Source organism: Eptatretus burgeri, chromosome 7 (assembly GCF_056783735.1).
Source record: "Eptatretus burgeri isolate ZD-2024b chromosome 7, Ebu_testis_v1, whole genome shotgun sequence".
In the NCBI taxonomy this organism is placed as follows: Eukaryota; Metazoa; Chordata; class Myxini; order Myxiniformes; family Myxinidae; genus Eptatretus; species Eptatretus burgeri.
This window is the reverse complement of record NC_140967.1, coordinates 58,260,523-58,276,739: the sequence shown is the minus strand read 5'-3', so window position 1 is coordinate 58,276,739 and position 16,217 is coordinate 58,260,523. Positions and strand designations below refer to the sequence as shown.

At 41.1% G+C, this 16,217-nt stretch overlaps 1 protein-coding gene across 2 annotated transcripts in view; it reads right to left on the bottom strand.

Annotated features, from left to right (window-relative positions):
- The window catches only part of LOC147023332 (uncharacterized), an 86,120-nt gene that overhangs the window by 61,217 nt on the left and 8,686 nt on the right, over window positions 1-16,217 (bottom strand). Inside the window, exon 2 of one of the 2 annotated variants that reach the window (XM_085888599.1) lies at window positions 11,591-11,713. In XM_085888599.1, coding sequence (XP_085744725.1) covers window positions 11,591-11,593 — 3 coding nt within the window. In that variant the 5' untranslated portion in view covers window positions 11,594-11,713. Of the gene's footprint in view, window positions 1-11,590; window positions 11,723-16,217 lie in introns of those variants that run through there. The other variant, XM_085888600.1, reaches the window with a different exon arrangement.

Here is a 16,217-nt window from a genome sequence, read left to right as displayed (position 1 = left end):
CATCGTAATTTTTGGCAGGGTATACATCTCTGCAGTCAGAAACGACGTGATAGCATTGCATTGGTGGTAGCCTTTTGAGTGTTATTAGCCGTTTAGTAACCCCATCCCAAAATAAACTTTTATGAAATCGGTGTAAGACAGAAGAAGACATTCTATTTAAAACTAATGAATCTCTCTTATTGTAGGCAAAATCTTCTTGAAAATTGTTAGGTATGGAGCTCATGTTATTTGCTTTTCAAAACAGTTGTTAAAACTTGTCCATCATTTAGTGTTTGCAATTACAGGCACTGATAGTCCAGTGCTGATACATTGTAGAACATATGATTTTGTTTTCATAAAAAGTGGTATGGAAGTTTTTTGCCCATACTCTAATGAATGGATACCATGTTTAAATACGTGAATTTGAAGAAAATTTAATCATCTATCTATAATTCCAGCTGTGTGTGTGTGTCTGCAATCGCTGTTTCTCGACAACCACTGGTCTGATCTAATTGAAACTTGCCAGATATATTGCTGGGGTCCTGTGGATGTGCCTTTTCAAGGTTTGATATTAATCGGACAAGTGGCTTCCAAGTTATGGCCATTTGTTTACCAAACCAATGAAACGACACGATGCTATGACGTCACAATTCTTTTTTTTGCACGTACGGGCCCGCACGAATCTATCTATAATTCCAGCAATCTCTGTGTGTCTGTCTGCGACCGCTGTTTCTCGACAACCACTGGTCCGATCTGCAACAAGTGGTTCCCAAGTTATGGCCATTTATTTACCAAACCAATGACAGGTCAGGGTGCTATGACATCACCATTGATGTCACAATTCTTCTTTTTTTTTTGCACATACGGCCACGCACGTACGGGCCCGCACTAGTAAACTAAAATGACAAAATATATTTTAAGTTAATAGATGTACATTATCAATGTTATTGTTATTATTTTTACCCCACCCTCAAACGAAAAATACCGCAAATCAAGAAAAAATTGTTACTTTTAGTTTTTCTTGCATACAGGCTACAAATACATTGATAAAAACATCTGAAATGATTTGAAGGTTCATGATTTTATGTATGATTTAAATGACCAAGTCCTGTTGGTCGAAGATGGAGAAGGAAGGAGGAGTTGAACAGTTGGTGGTGCACTGGATGGATGGTCAGCCAGCACCTGAGGTGGTCCTTGATTTAGTGGCTTGCAATTGTAAAAGGAAGTGTTCACTACCAAAATGTGTGTTTGTCAAACGGACTGAAATGCACTGATATGTGCAGACTGCCAGACTGTGAGAACCAGGCATCCATCTTTGAGTCAGACGATGGGGAAAGTTTAGATGAGGATATTGAAGAAATGGATAATGATTATGATATTTAAGTTCATCTTGAACATTTTATATCACTTACACTCAGTGCATATGATCAGAGATGTCTTCGAAACCATAAACGACCCGTCTTTGGTTCATAAGACAATATGTTTATCAGCAACACATTTGGCCTCGGTAATGGCCTTGTTAGTGTGGAACACCACAATTCTGTTTCCATTCTGTAATTTTATGCCCGACAACAGAAGATTGTGTTTCATTTTCACCTTTGACTCATTCATCAGATTGCACATGATTAACCATCATACTGTCTTTTTGGTTTATAGTGTGTCATACGGGTGTTTGATACCTTCATATGTGCATTATTGAGTATCTAAATCCCATAAATTATATATTTTTTGAGAAATTACAGGGAAAAAAATATTAATCTTGTTCATGAACATTCTATCATTCACCTTTGATGATTCTTGGAAAGTATCCTTCAATAGCAACAGGGAAAATATGATGACATTGACCAAACTACATAAATCCTTCCAAATTAGGTATTTTTTCATTGGGGGGGGGTGGGGTGGGGTAACATTGTCTGCTATACTGATCTTAATATACAACACACAAAAAAGAAATTTAGATTTCTCAAATTTGCTAAACACCCATGTAATTATATTGTTCCAGAACTTTTATTTACTTTCCACAGTAAATGACAGACATACTTTTCTCAAGGCGGTATGATTTATCACACAGGAAATAGACACTGATATACAAGTGTCACCAATGACATGTTTAGCACTTTTTGTTGATAATTAGAAAATGATCCTAGCAAAGGGTGAGACAAATTTCAATGTTGATGTTTGACTGATAAAAAAAAAGTTAAGTTGAAGTAGGTTGGCTTACCTTGTACTGGCCATTTTGCACAAAAGCTTATTTAAGGGTAGGTATATATACAGGGTGATAGCATTGCATCAGTGGTAGCTTTTTGTGTGTTATCACATGTTTTCTAACTCTAGGGTTGTATACCTTACCAAAAATCACTAAATTATTCCCCCCAGATGGTACCGACCAACCCTTCTGGCTCATGGACTAGTTGGAGTTGTAATTAAAATAATGCAGCTCTTTGTAAATCTCCATATAAAATTCGTTAGTTCTTTGTCGATTCTTCTTTCTGTGTGGGAGATAAATTTTGAAGGACATGTTGCCCATGCATAATTTGGTGAATTTACATATATCTACTATGTTACAAGGTGCATTGAGTATAAAGTGTGTTGAATTTAGGTGGGATGGAGGTACATCACTTCGGATAATGTGGCAAGGTTGGAATGACACTAATATGCTCTTTCTCTTTGGATTTTGTGAGATTACGTTTTGTTAGTCTTATAACCACAACTATGAAGATGTAACGTATGGTTATTAGCTGCCATTTTGCATCGTAACTCTGTAGTCACATCGATCGGGTTGTACATGATATCAGCACTATTAGTACGACTTTAAACGTTGTACCGCTCAAAATTATTTGAGCACAAATAGGACGAAAGAACAGCTCTAGTCAAAGGAAAATATTACTTGCCTGAAGCCACTTTGTTATGTGGAAAGAAGGTGAAATGTCTTCATCAATGCAATTCTTGCAAACATTTTATGCTTTGGGACGTTATTACGTTTGAACATGTACAAAGTGAAAGTTGTTTTCTTTTTATCAAGGAATCAAATGATACTGCTTACTCCCTGTTCACAATCACCTTCAAGATTCTTTATTGTCACAAGAAGAAATGACCTTGCACTCCTCATAACTGCCCAGCAATTCATCACATATACAAAATCATTGTTTGTATATTTTGTGCTACAGGATGGTACAGAAGTAGCATAGTTACATTTGACCTGTCAAATCTGAGTTGGATTCCTCACCAGACCAAATTTTTTTTCCAAATTCCTGCCTAAACTGTGATCGCAAGTGGCTTCATCTCAGATATCCCTTGCCTCCAGGTTTCTCTGCTTGCTGAGTGGGTAGTAGCTATAAACAAATTTACGCACACAGGTAATGTGGGAACATGTGTTTTCGGCTATGCAGGGCAAACCATTATAGGAGAGAGGAGATTGGGACCACACTCTGTGCAGAGCGTTGGTGCTGCTTAAGCAGTCTCCTTGGCTATTGGGCACAATCCTGGACGGGTCACCACTCCGACACAGTATACCAGCAAGCGGCACTCATTTTGCCGATCTCGGAAAGAAGACAGGCCGAGTCAACCCCACCTGGTATTAATTCAACAGCTGAGCGGGATTTGAAATCAGGACCTTAGGATCCCAAGCCCACCACCCTAACTATTAAGCCAACACCAGACATAAACCATTATACCATTTACTTTTCTCCTGTACCTTTGGATTCCTAATGGTCTTTTTGCAATATATGAGGTCTGACACTAAAGTTCCAGGAGGAAAGCAAGATAAAATTTTGTAAACGTACCAGTTATGTTTAGTGGTCTCCTTCATAGTAATCTCCCTGGGAGTCTTGCAAACATTGCAATACACACTTGCAAACGTTGCTGCCATGCTTCAAAGTACCCATGGAAGTTGTTGGCTGAGAGGCCACATAGATAATTTGTTACAGCTCTCTGGATCTCTTCTATTGATGGAAAGTGAGTTCCTTTCATTGGAGTTTTGGACGTCGGTCAGATCGGACCAACATTCTCACCCTTTCAACATTTTCATCTGTTTTGGCAATTGATAGGCGTCCTGACCACGCTTCATCATTTATGTCCATTCTTCCTTCCGCAAACCAGTTGACTCACCCAATCAAGTGATCGTGACATTGCTTGTTCCCCATACACCAGCTTCAACTTGCCGAAAATGTCAACGCCACTTTCGTTTAGTTTTACCAAAAAATTTGAAAATGATTTTCTATTACATAAATTTGTCTTTCATCTTCAGAACATGATTGCAACACTTATAATTTTAACAAACCTCCAGTATGACTACAAAACCCAACTGATCGACACAAGGCTAACACAGTACATACTGACACAGGAAGATTACGATGCGTATCAAATTATGAAACCCATGCTAGTGTTGCCACCTGTCAATAAAAAACAAACAAAAAAACACCTGTCCTGGAACTTTATTGTCCGACCTCGTATATTCGCTCGGTAGAGCTGTTGGTATGCATTTAAAAAGTTAAATTAGCTGCAACTTAAATTTGGTTACAATTGCAAATATGCCTATCCCTTTGCCAGTGTTTTGGTATTCACCCACAAAATCCAAGCAGATTTCAATACCAAAATTATTTTTGGGAGGATACTTAATATTTAGCTTTCTTGGGATGAACATCTTGTGCACAATACCAGGGTGTGAGGAAGAGCGTGTGTTTGGGGGATGGGAATGGTGGAAGAAAAATAAAATAAAAAATGTCAACATGCATAAGCAAACTTCCATGCCAGACCTTTCAAATAAAACTCTTGTAATGATATTCTAATTGAAATACAAGTCAAAGGTTTATTCGGTATAACCTGAATTATGTAAAAATATCCTCAAAAGACAAATTGAATGTGCAGGAGCGCAATGCATGCAGAAAAATAAATTGAGCACATCTCAGAACTTTTAAAATTTTCAAAAGAGCCTAACCTCATCGTACTGAATATGCTATATTTCCCGAAGTGTTTCGGATCGTTGAGTGGTTATTTTTGCTTTCTGTCAAAACGAGCAAATACACTGCTGTATAAACAGCAACCAACCTCAAATGGCTTCTTATAAGTTGTAACTGATTACAAACGAAACGAGAAGGGCACTTGGTAGAGCACATACCTCCACAAGGCTAATTAATTTAAGTTTGTATCCCACTGATAGGCCAGATCTGGATTCAGACCTGAAGTAAAATTTAATCGCCTTGTTTTTGTCACCTCACCAACTCATCCACCAAGTTTTGTCCGAATCCGTCCATAACTTTGAGATATCGTGCTACATTATTATTGTTTTAGCCCCATCACTCAATGGTGAAGAATATACCGGGCGTAGTGGCGTGCGCCTGTAATCCGGCTACTCGGAGGCTTGGGTTGGAGGATCGCTTGAGGACAGGTACTCTGCGCTGGGCCACGCTATGAGAGGGTGTTGGGTAGCCCGGAATCATGGCGAAACCCAATCCTTATCCCTGTGTCGAAAGAGGCAACCAGGGTTGCGTCAGGAAGGGTATCCGGCGTAAAACCTGTGTCAAATCAGTATGCGGATCATAATGGATGATCCGCTGTGGCGACCCCTAATGGGAACAGCCGAAAGGAGAACAACAACTCAATGGTGAAGAATCTCTCGAAAAAATTCTCGGATCCGGGTCCAGATCTTGAATCTTCATCAAAATTTAATCAATTCTGCCTTGTTACATACCCAACCCACCCACCAAGTTTCGTCCGAATCCATCTACAACTTTGAGATATCCTGCGAAGTAGTTTTTGGCCTTTTCAATCACTGGCCAAAATTATTGAAAAAATTCTCGGATCCAGATCCGGATCTTCAATAAAATCATCATTTCGTCCGTGTTACGCATCCAAGCTCTCCACCAAATTTTGTCTGAATCTGTCCACAACATTTTGAGATATTCTGTTTGCAAACAGCCAAGCAGACAGACAGGTAAAAACATAACCTCCATCCACCTTTGGAAATCCTATTTTGAGGAATTTTTTTTTGCGTTGAGTAGAACACCTTTATTGATTATAAACAGTTACTCAAAACTCTACTTCCTCGTCCTAGTGTGTTAGCCAACTCTTGATGCCGAACCTTTGCGGGTGTGGACGATTTTGACTCGAGACAGCATGCCCACATAGCACAGAGAGAAGCTATAACAGATGGGGGTTGGCATTCCCCCACAAGAAAATTTTACTGGTTGGCCATAAATAATATGGGGGCAAAAGGCCAAGTGATATACAATTGCCATGCACCACTCAACCCAGGTTAAAAGCTTGGTTTTGAGCCAATCCAGATTCTCCCGCAAAAGCTGCGGGGAAAGTGGTGGTACATAAAATAAGACATGCTTACCCTTTGTTATTTACGTAAATGTAACAGGTTTGGGAAAAAGGCAACAAATCGCAAAATGTTATGCTTGAGGCAAAGTCAAATGAAAAGCCAAAACAGATACAGGTAGGAATAAAAGCAATGTTCAAATGTGTTGACTGTTGCACTATATTCAGCAGCTTAGATGCAATCTTGTTTTTGTTTTGTTGTTCAACCGTCGTATTGAAATACTTTTCACGTTCTTCTAGAATACCGTCGATAGCCACCTCATGGTTTTTTCCATACCCATGGCTCGGATTTTATCGACTCACCGACCAACTACACCTTTTGCCTTTCTGCCACTTGTGCTGTGGAGCATCTGCAACTTTTTGTAAACCTCTACCCCTATGCCCAAAAGAGATACCCTCTGTCAATTAACTCTTCCATTACTTCACCTCCAGATTAAAAAAAATAATAATAAAGGACAGAAGAGCTTGTGAAACACAAGGAAGTTTTCATATACCTATCAGGAGACATGGGAGGTTTAAATATGGGCTATGCCAAAAACACAAAAAGAATAGTTTTTAAAACAGGACAATTCTTTCAGTACATGGTCATTTTTGAAAAATGTAAGAGGTTTGTGAGAAGAAAAAGAAAACTAAGATTGAAAGCAAAATGTCTTTGCACCATACAAAATCATGACTTCAACTAAATGGCACAGAAAATGATATTTTGGGGTCTGATGTGGCCATTTTTGACCAACGTGCACACAATTTTAGCAGGACATGTTCAATGAAGAAAGAAAAACAATTTTAGGCTCCAAAAGATAAATTCAGATCATCTTCTTCTATCATATGCAGCACACGGCTGTGGGGTAGCATCATTGGTTGTGCCGCTGATGCAATGCCCTTTGCAGGTTAGGGCGGGAATTTGTAATTTCCTCAAGGTGCCGACGATAGCTCGCCTACTTTTCCCGAAGGACACTGTGGGATCTTTAGCGTCCACCAACTAATGCCAGCGGACGGGCCACACCCAGTTTAACGTCCATCCGAGGGATAGCACACGCATCGATGAATCATCCTGCCTGTGATTCATTGGGATGACAGTTTATTGCTGGGTCGAGATTCAAACCCAGGCAGGACACCTTAGAGGCAAGTGTGCATACCTCAAGGCCATCCTGCCAGCCCAGAAATTTAGATGAACTATTTTGAATGAGTTTTTTTGTGGTAGTTAAGACCAGCATATTGGGAAAAGCCTTTTCCACATGTGGCGCATGTGAATGGCTTTTCTCCAGTATGCATACGGATGTGCTGTATCAGATAAGATGAACGAGCAAATGCTTTTCCACATTTTTCGCACTTGTATGGCTTCAGGCCCGAATGCACAGTCTTGTGGCGGGCGAGGTGTGAAGAGTGCGAGAACGCAGCACCACATTTGGGACAGAGGTGAGGTTTTTCCCCGGTATGCACACGCCGATGCTGCGCCAGGTATGCTGCATTCGAGAAACCCTTGCCACAAATCTCACAAATGTAAGACTTCTCATCAGAGTGGGACTTGCGATGTAGTGTCATGGATGAGTATTGAGAGAAACGTTTTCCGCACATGTCGCATGTGTAGGGCTTTTCACCAGTGTGTGTTCGGTTGTGCACAATCAGGTAGGACGAACGTGAAAACGTCTTTCCACACACCTCACACATGAATGGCCGTTCACCTGTGTGCTTTAACTGGTGAAACTTGAGTGAAAGAGCATAGTTGAAGCGCTCGCCGCAGTCCTGGCACTTGTAGGGCAGTTCACCAGTGTGCAGACGCACGTGCTGCGTCAGGTACGACGCCTGTGCATAGCTCTTACCACAGTGCAAGCAGAGATAGGGTTTTTCACCACTGTGTCGGCGCTCGTGCTTATTGAGAGCAGACATGTACCGGAACACCCGGTTGCACTTGCCACACCGATGGAGCGTACTCTCGCTATGCAGCGACAGGTGTCGCTTGAGGTACGCTTCCTTTTTGAAGATCCTGGGGCACAGTTCACACTTGAAAATTCTGTCGTTGCCATTTTCAGATGTCAAATCTGCATCCTGTTGCCTTCTATTGCACTCTGTCTCTTTGCTTTGTGGAGTTTCATCTGGCCATGCATTTGGGAGGGAAACTACAACATAACTGGTCGATTCAAAACCTGAAGGAGTTGCTATGCTTTCAGCTGCTTGGACAAAGTTTGTCTCTTCAGGAGAAAATGTTGTCTCGCTGTCATTGCTGGTGCACTTTGCTTCCTTTTCCACCTTCCCATATTCTGATGAACACAAGAACACATTGTCTTAAGCAAAGCTATGTTTTCTTTAAATAAATGGATCAATCGCATAAATGCACGCCAATTTCAACCATGACGTTTAAATGTGACTCCCATTTTGTTGACATTCCTTAAGTTATATTCCCCCCCCCCCCCAACTAAAAAAAATTAAAAAAGAGACCTTACAAAAACCTGAGTGTAACACTGATTGACCTCGAGTCAAGCTAAATGAAAGCCGAGTGATATCCTTCTTTGGAAAGTGTGAAAGTTGTAGCCATGTCTGACAAAGATAAACAAAATCTGTTGATTGACATCAGTTATAATTAATCAGCTCGCTATAAAAAAGATAATAATAATAAAATAAAATTTAAAAAAACTGTAGGAAACCACTCCATTGTACGGCTGCGTTCCCCCAGACCATGTGATCAGCAGAAACATGATGCAGATGCAATAGAAACCAAGAGGAATAATGAGGTTTGCTTCCACTTAGTTCCACATTAACACTTCAATCGGTGATGCCGGCAGATGGGATTACTGGAAACGATACGCCTATTACTGGAAGCACCCACTCCCTATTGAAAAGGAGCAGAAACTTTTGTGTTTTATAAGTTCAGAGAGCTTGATGTATTTTTGGCGACAACATCCAGTTTAAGTTATTCTGTCCAGAGGTGCAGGAGTGCATTCGCAGGTTTTATAATTCACCCACTTCTTATGATAATTCCCCACTTTCAGATTAAAGTAAAAACCTAAGTCGGAGGTGGCCATCCCCAATTTCATAAAACGTTAGAGTATGACCACCACTTTTCAACTTATTTTGTCCAGCGGTTTAGGAGTGCATAAATTAGAGCAGGTATATAAATTGGCAAAGTAGTTTTCGATTCTCATAAGGTTTTCATGCAACAATATTATTAGGACACTGTAAACTACTGGGACTTGTAATACACTTTTTTTTTGACATGGAGAATTTATTGATGTAAATAATGAAAATGTTTTTGTCAAAGTCAAATTTTTCTTGAACCTGCACTGCCTGGGCCCTTGGTGATCAATATGGTTCAGTTTTCAACTTTGACCGGTGTTTTGGAAGAAAATGCAAAACTGACAGACATTGGATCATATTATACAGATATGTAAAACCAAAGACAAATCAATAATGCTATACTACAAAAAAAAAATAAAAAATAAAAAATAAAAAATCAGTAAATGGCATAAAGTGTGAATAAACAATGGGTGAAACTTTCAGGGAAAATGGGGAGGAGGAGGAGGGGAAGGAGGAGGAGGAGGAGGGGAAGGAGGAGGAGGAGGAGGGGAAGGAGGAGGAGGAGGAGGAGGGGAAGGAGGAGGAGGAGGGGAAGGGGGAGGAGGAGGAGGAGGGGAAGGGGAAGGAGGAGGAGGAGGAGGAGGAAGGGGAAGGGGGAGGAGGAGGGGAAGGGGGAGGAGGAGGGGAAGGGGGAGGAGGAGGGAAGGAGGAGGAGGAGGGGAAGGAGGAGGAGGAGGAGGGGAAGGAGGAGGAGGAGGAGGGGAAGGAGGAGGAGGAGGGGAAGGGGGAGGAGGAGGGGAAGGGGAGGAGGAGGAGGGGAAGGGGGAGGAGGAGGGGAAGGGGGAGGAGGAGGGGAAGGAGGAGGAGGAGGAGGGGAAGGAGGAGGAGGAGGGGAAGGAGGAGGAGGGGAAGGGGAAGGAGGAGGAGGGGAAGGGGAAGGAGGAGGAGGGGAAGGGGAAGGAGGGGAAGGAGGAGGGGAAGGGGAGGAGGAGGGGAAGGAGGAGGAGGAGGGGAAGGAGGAGGAGGGGAAGGAGGAAGGAGGAGGAGGAGGAGGGAAGGGGAAGGAGGAGGAGGGGAAGGGGAAGGGGAAGGGGAAGGAGGAGGAGGAGGAGGAGGAGGGGAATGAGGAGGAGGAGAAGGAGGCAGAGGGGAAGAAGAAGGAGAAGAAGAAGAAGTCAGTGAAGGTTGATGTGCACCATCCTGGCTCCAAGGTATTTAACGGAGGGATAAAAACGAACATTACATTTTACACTTTAAATTATTTAAAAGTTGTACATTTCGTGTGGATTCAAAAAGTAGTAGTCAGAGAGGTTTCAAGGAAGTAAATAGAAATAGGACCACGCATCCTGAAGCTCACCTGGATCAGGAGCAACAGTAACTCAAACCTCAAAGCCCAGTCAGACCCTCAGTTTTTTAATGCCGTGAAAAGAACTTTAATACATCACGGGTGATGAAGATTGTGGCCAAGTTTCATCGAAGTAGTGTGTGTAGTTTCGGAGAAGAGAGCAAATACCTATTTTGAAGGGTCAAAAACCCCTCCGTCGACGCCTGTAATGAGTGCAGATTTTGATGCGGTCAATACACTTTGGTGCATCACAGGTGATGAAGGTTGTGGTCCAGTTTCATCGGAATTATGTGTGTAATTTCGGAGAAGAGAGCAATGACCTATTTTGGTGGGTCACCCCAATCCCCCACCCCCCCCCCCCCACCATATAACCCATTAGCACAGATTTTGATGCAGTCAATACACCTTCGTTAGGCATCATTTATGAAGCTCGTGGCCAAGTTTCAACAAAATCGTGAGTTTGGTGCAAGCAATAATGACTGAAGCGTTGACTGACTGAATGACTGACTGACTGACTGACTGACTGACTGACCGTCCGACTGACACTGTTCGATCACGTAAGCTCACCAGACTGAAGTCCAGGTGAGCTAAAAACGAACACAAGTGAAATTGGGGGGAAACCAACGCCATACACGATGTAATTTTTTTGTGATCAACGTGAAAACTTTCCGAACTTTTCTTTGTGCATTCCATCAAAACACGATGCAAAGCTCCACAATTAAGTGGTGTGCAACTGCATTTTATTTTGGACATGCAATGTTAAGAAATGCACCTCTGAGAATAGAAAACACAGCATGCCCCTGAACAGTAAGCAAATCAAGATTGCAATGAGTGGGGTGAAGCAACAAACAAACTGTGGCCAGGTTCATTAAAAAAGTGATGTGCACGACCTTCAAATTTTTTTAAATTAAATAAACAAAAACAAAAACTCACCATCAAGGCTGGAAGCTTCCTGCTCTTCCTTAATGGCTTGTAAAAGTTGCTTTAATCCACTGACTTTCTCTGCCCGGTGCTCAAGCGCTGGACTTTTTCTTCCTGCTTCCTCGACTTTCGATCCTGTTTCCACCACAACTTCATTTGCATCCATGGCTCCTTTGAAAAGTACCTCCAACTTTTTTTTTTTTTTTTTTACATCCACCCCATCGTGAAACTAAAAATGAGTGAGGATTTGAATCAATTATTCAATGCAATAAAAATATTTCATCAGCATAAATATTTATCTCTTCAGTCTCGCCAAAAGTAAATAAATAAATAAAACAAATAAATGGTTGCAGTTGACACGATCCATATTCAAAACCGAAGGCACCAGCAACTAGGAGTGTAACTGCCCAGTAGACAAGATTCTGGCCCTGAGCAGCTATTTGGTGGTGCCTTCGGTGTTGAATATCCTTTTCAGCCTATAACTCTCCACATACATGTCCATGTCACATCTCAATCTCATGTGTTGTGATCAACATCTGCACCCTGCCAAATAAACTGCTGATCAACTTCAGCAGTTTATTTGACTACCAAGTACAGTATCATTATTAAGGACTAGTAAATACCACCCATCGCTTCGCTGATGGGAATACTAAGGGGGGGGGGGATGAGAGAGAGAGAGAGAGAGAGAGAGAGAGAGAGAGAGAGAGAGAGAGAGAGAGAGAGAGAGAGAGAGAGAGAGAGAGAGAGAGAGAGAGAGAGAGAGAGAGAGAGAGAGAGAGAGAGAGAGAGAGAGAGAGAGAGAGAGAGAGAGAGAGAGAGAGAGAGAGAGAGAGAGAGAGAGAGAGAGAGAGAGAGAGAGAGAGAGAGAGAGAGAGAGAGAGAGAGAGAGAGAGAGAGAGAGAGAGAGAGAGAGAGAGAGAGAGAGAGAGAGAGAGAGAGAGAGAGAGAAGCAGTGTGAGGGGAAGGGAAGGGAGCATAGCTGGGCGAAAGTGCTTTCAATGGTCGACTGTGAAAACGAACTTGTTCATGTTGTAGACTTTGGCTTCTTTGAATCCGCATTCTCAACCTTCACGAAGAGGTACTCTCTGTTGTGTTTGGTTTTCAAATGTTTTAGCATCATGGACGTATTACAGATCTGAGCAATGTCAATTGAACAAAGTGACCATGCAACTTTTGGACTGTCTTTTAAGCTTCTCGATATAATTCCAAACTGCACTTCTGGAACTTTTGAACGACATTTCAAAACTTTATTAGTTGATGTGTTGCTCACCCATCCGTAAGCAAATAAATCAGCACGCTTTCCGGCCAAGTCCAAATGCCTTGCTATTTGTGAGGAACACACCTCTTGGGGCATGTTATGTTTAGTTTGCAAGAGATTTGCTTTTGCTGCTATATTGCAAGCAGCATGCCACAGTGGCGTGTTCCTTTTTAATTAATAACATTACCAGACATGTGTAACCAGAACATGCCCAACAGAGACGGAAAAAAAAGCTGCTTTCAATAAAGTCGGAATTACTTGGAATTGATGTCGATGCGAGGTCACTGCCCGATTTCTTTCGATTCCATGGTTGGAATTGAGTACTTTGGGATCAATTCCATCCATCACTATTAAGCACTCGAGCAAGCACACCAACAAAATTGTTGATAAGGAGCGGCTGGCTGGGTCATACTAAATCAAACGGAAGACCAAGAAGGAACCCGAAGAAGCAAAGAGCAAAGATGGAGTAATCAAGAGGAACCTGGATAGGATTCGGGTTTCAGCAGCTTCTCCATAACCCTCAAACCCATCCAGGCACAGCCAAGTGAGCCTTCCAGAAAACTTTCTGCAAGAATTCACTTCTCCTGAGACAGACATATAACGAAAGAGAGAAAGCGAGTAAAACAGATGAAAGAGAAGGAAAAGCAATAATTAGAATGAATAAAGATAACTGTGAAAAAACTTTAGAAAGCAGTATGAAAGAAACAAAGAACAAAGATGTCGGGAAGAAACACCATCCTATTTTGAATGGTCAAAAAGAGTACAAAACAGAGCAAATTGGACAAATGAACACATTTTTTCTTAAGCAGTCGGAACTGCTGCTAAGTTCAATCCCGCAGTTTAAATTTTGAAATTTGGTTCAGGTTAAGAGATTGTAGAGTTTACTACATTTCAGCTGTAATGTTGTATGGGGATGGAGAGAGGAGGGGGTTTGGGAGGAGGTAAGCATGAGGTGAGAGGAAGGGAAGGCAGACATGTGGTGGAGTGTTAATTAAGATTCATACTGTCTCATCAAAATGATTCTGCATAGAATAACAGTGAAGATGGAAACAAAATAATATCTGAACTACATTTTCTACCGGTCATATGATAAACACTACCTGGAGACAAACACCGTCTGGACTCTGGACTATCAAATAATGTGCTAATACAACTCTGGAAATTTACAAGCATTACAGCTGAAATGCAATAAGCTCTGGAATCTATTTACCTGAGCCAAAATGAAAAATTAAAACATGGAATTGACCTTAGCAATGAGTAGTTCAGAATGCTTAAAAAATAATTTAATAATTGAATTTTTTTTCTTCATTTGGCCAATTCATACATTGTTTAACATTCTGAATGTTTAACATGCCTCCGGATGGTGTTTAATGTGACCGCGCTGGCTTGACAAGTGATTGGTTATAGCAAACATCACCCGGAGACGCCTGGAATGTCAAACAATGTCCAAGTTGGACAAATGAACACTTTTTTTTTTAGCAGTCAGAACTGCTGCTGAAGTCACTTAAAGAAGTTTAAATTTTGAAATTTGATTCAGATTATGAGATTCGCAAGATTATCGCATTTGCAGGAATGAAATAAAGCCGTGAACACTGGCATCTCTGGGCGCTTATAAACATTGCGATGTATTCAGCGATTCGTAGGTATGAAGATGAGGCATTCAAAGATATGAGTGAAGAAAGTGAAAAAAAAATTTTTGATTGCTTTACCGTTCAACTGTTGCGGTCTGCCTCAAGTCAAGGAATTGTTCAGTAGGCCGACCAAAATGGCAAATCAAGACCCTAGCAAGCTGACAGAGGATTGACTCAGGGGTCGACCAACGATGGCGCCTTGATAAAGGATAATTAAATAAGGCCGTTAATCATCTTCAAAAAGGATGTTTAAATTAACCCAAACATCCAATTTTCATTCATGCACTACCTTGAAGTTCCTTTCGTATGCATGCAAAGTTTGGGGCCGCTTGGTTTCATGGTTTTGGAGTTATGAAGGAGAGACGGACTGACATTATTATTATTATTATTATAGATAAGCAACATCTGGGAACTGAGCCATTCTCAGGAGAATGAACTGCAGCTAGCAGTAACAATAAAAAAAACCAATGTCACCCCCAGGGTGACCAGTATCTTGCCAAAACGTGAACATGAGTGACTTATTTATTCGATTAAAGTTACTCAAAAAATAAGGGTTTCGTCGACCTTGATGCTTGACCTTTTTGTGACCTTGACCTTTATATTTCCGTATGATTAATGGTATCTCTCCAGGACCATTGTACATGAAATATCAAGAGATTTTGATGAGAACTGAGGAAATAAAATTTATGAAAAATTCGTTTTTTCGTCATGACATCATCAAATGACGTCATAGCGTCAAACTTTTGACAGATCTGGAAAGCACTTATCAAGTGCTTTCATATGAGGTATTACTCGATATGGTATCTAAGATTTCAAAATTTGACCTTGGGGTCAATAACTTTCGACCTCCAGCGCTAACCATGAAGGTCAAGGTCGATCACCACCAAAAATTAATCAGCTGAGCGCCAGACCATGAACTATATTCCCATGAAGTTTGAAGACGATCTGATCAAAATTACTCAAAAAATAAGGGTTTCGTAGACTCCCCTGATTTGCGACAAAGTGACCTTGACCTTTGACCTTGAAAATTTTATGCGCTGAAAGGGACCTCTATAGGACTCTGATATGCGAAGTTACAAAAATTTCCAATGATAACTGTGCTCTGCAGAGTGATCGATACGTGATTACAGACAAAAAATAAAATAAAATAAAAAAAACAAAAAAAAAAACATACAAGCTGACTAACATATCTTGTAAAAACTTCGTTTTGGCAAGATAATAAACAAATAAGGATAATTTTTTTTGCCAATCACAAAGTGCTGAAAAAAGCCCTTTAGTGTCGATTTTCGATTTTCACCAGTGATGCCACACCTTGATCCAAATGGCGACTTACATTGAGAAACGGAATACTTCGAGCTCCGATTCGAGACCGATTCCACAGTCATTTGAAACTCTGAAGGTTCTCAGTATGTTGAAACTGATCAGTGTGATTGTGAAGAAACTATTGGAGACAAAATTAGTGATGGAAATGCTTTCGGGGGTATTATGGAGACGTCTCGTTTTGAGCCTTGTGCGAGCAATTCAAACGGCTACATCTCCTCTCAATCGTGGAGGATAACCACAACATCTAGCCATCTCTGTTGTTTCATAACAGTGCTCTGTCAAATGTTCTGAGCATAAAAGTGAACATTTTGTAGGCCCGATTCACACACAGTGTTAATGAAGATGAAAACACCGGTCGCTTGCTCACTCCAGATTGGTAGGTTTTGTTTTTCCCTTGAATTGATGGTTTATAAGGGATTTTGTGTGG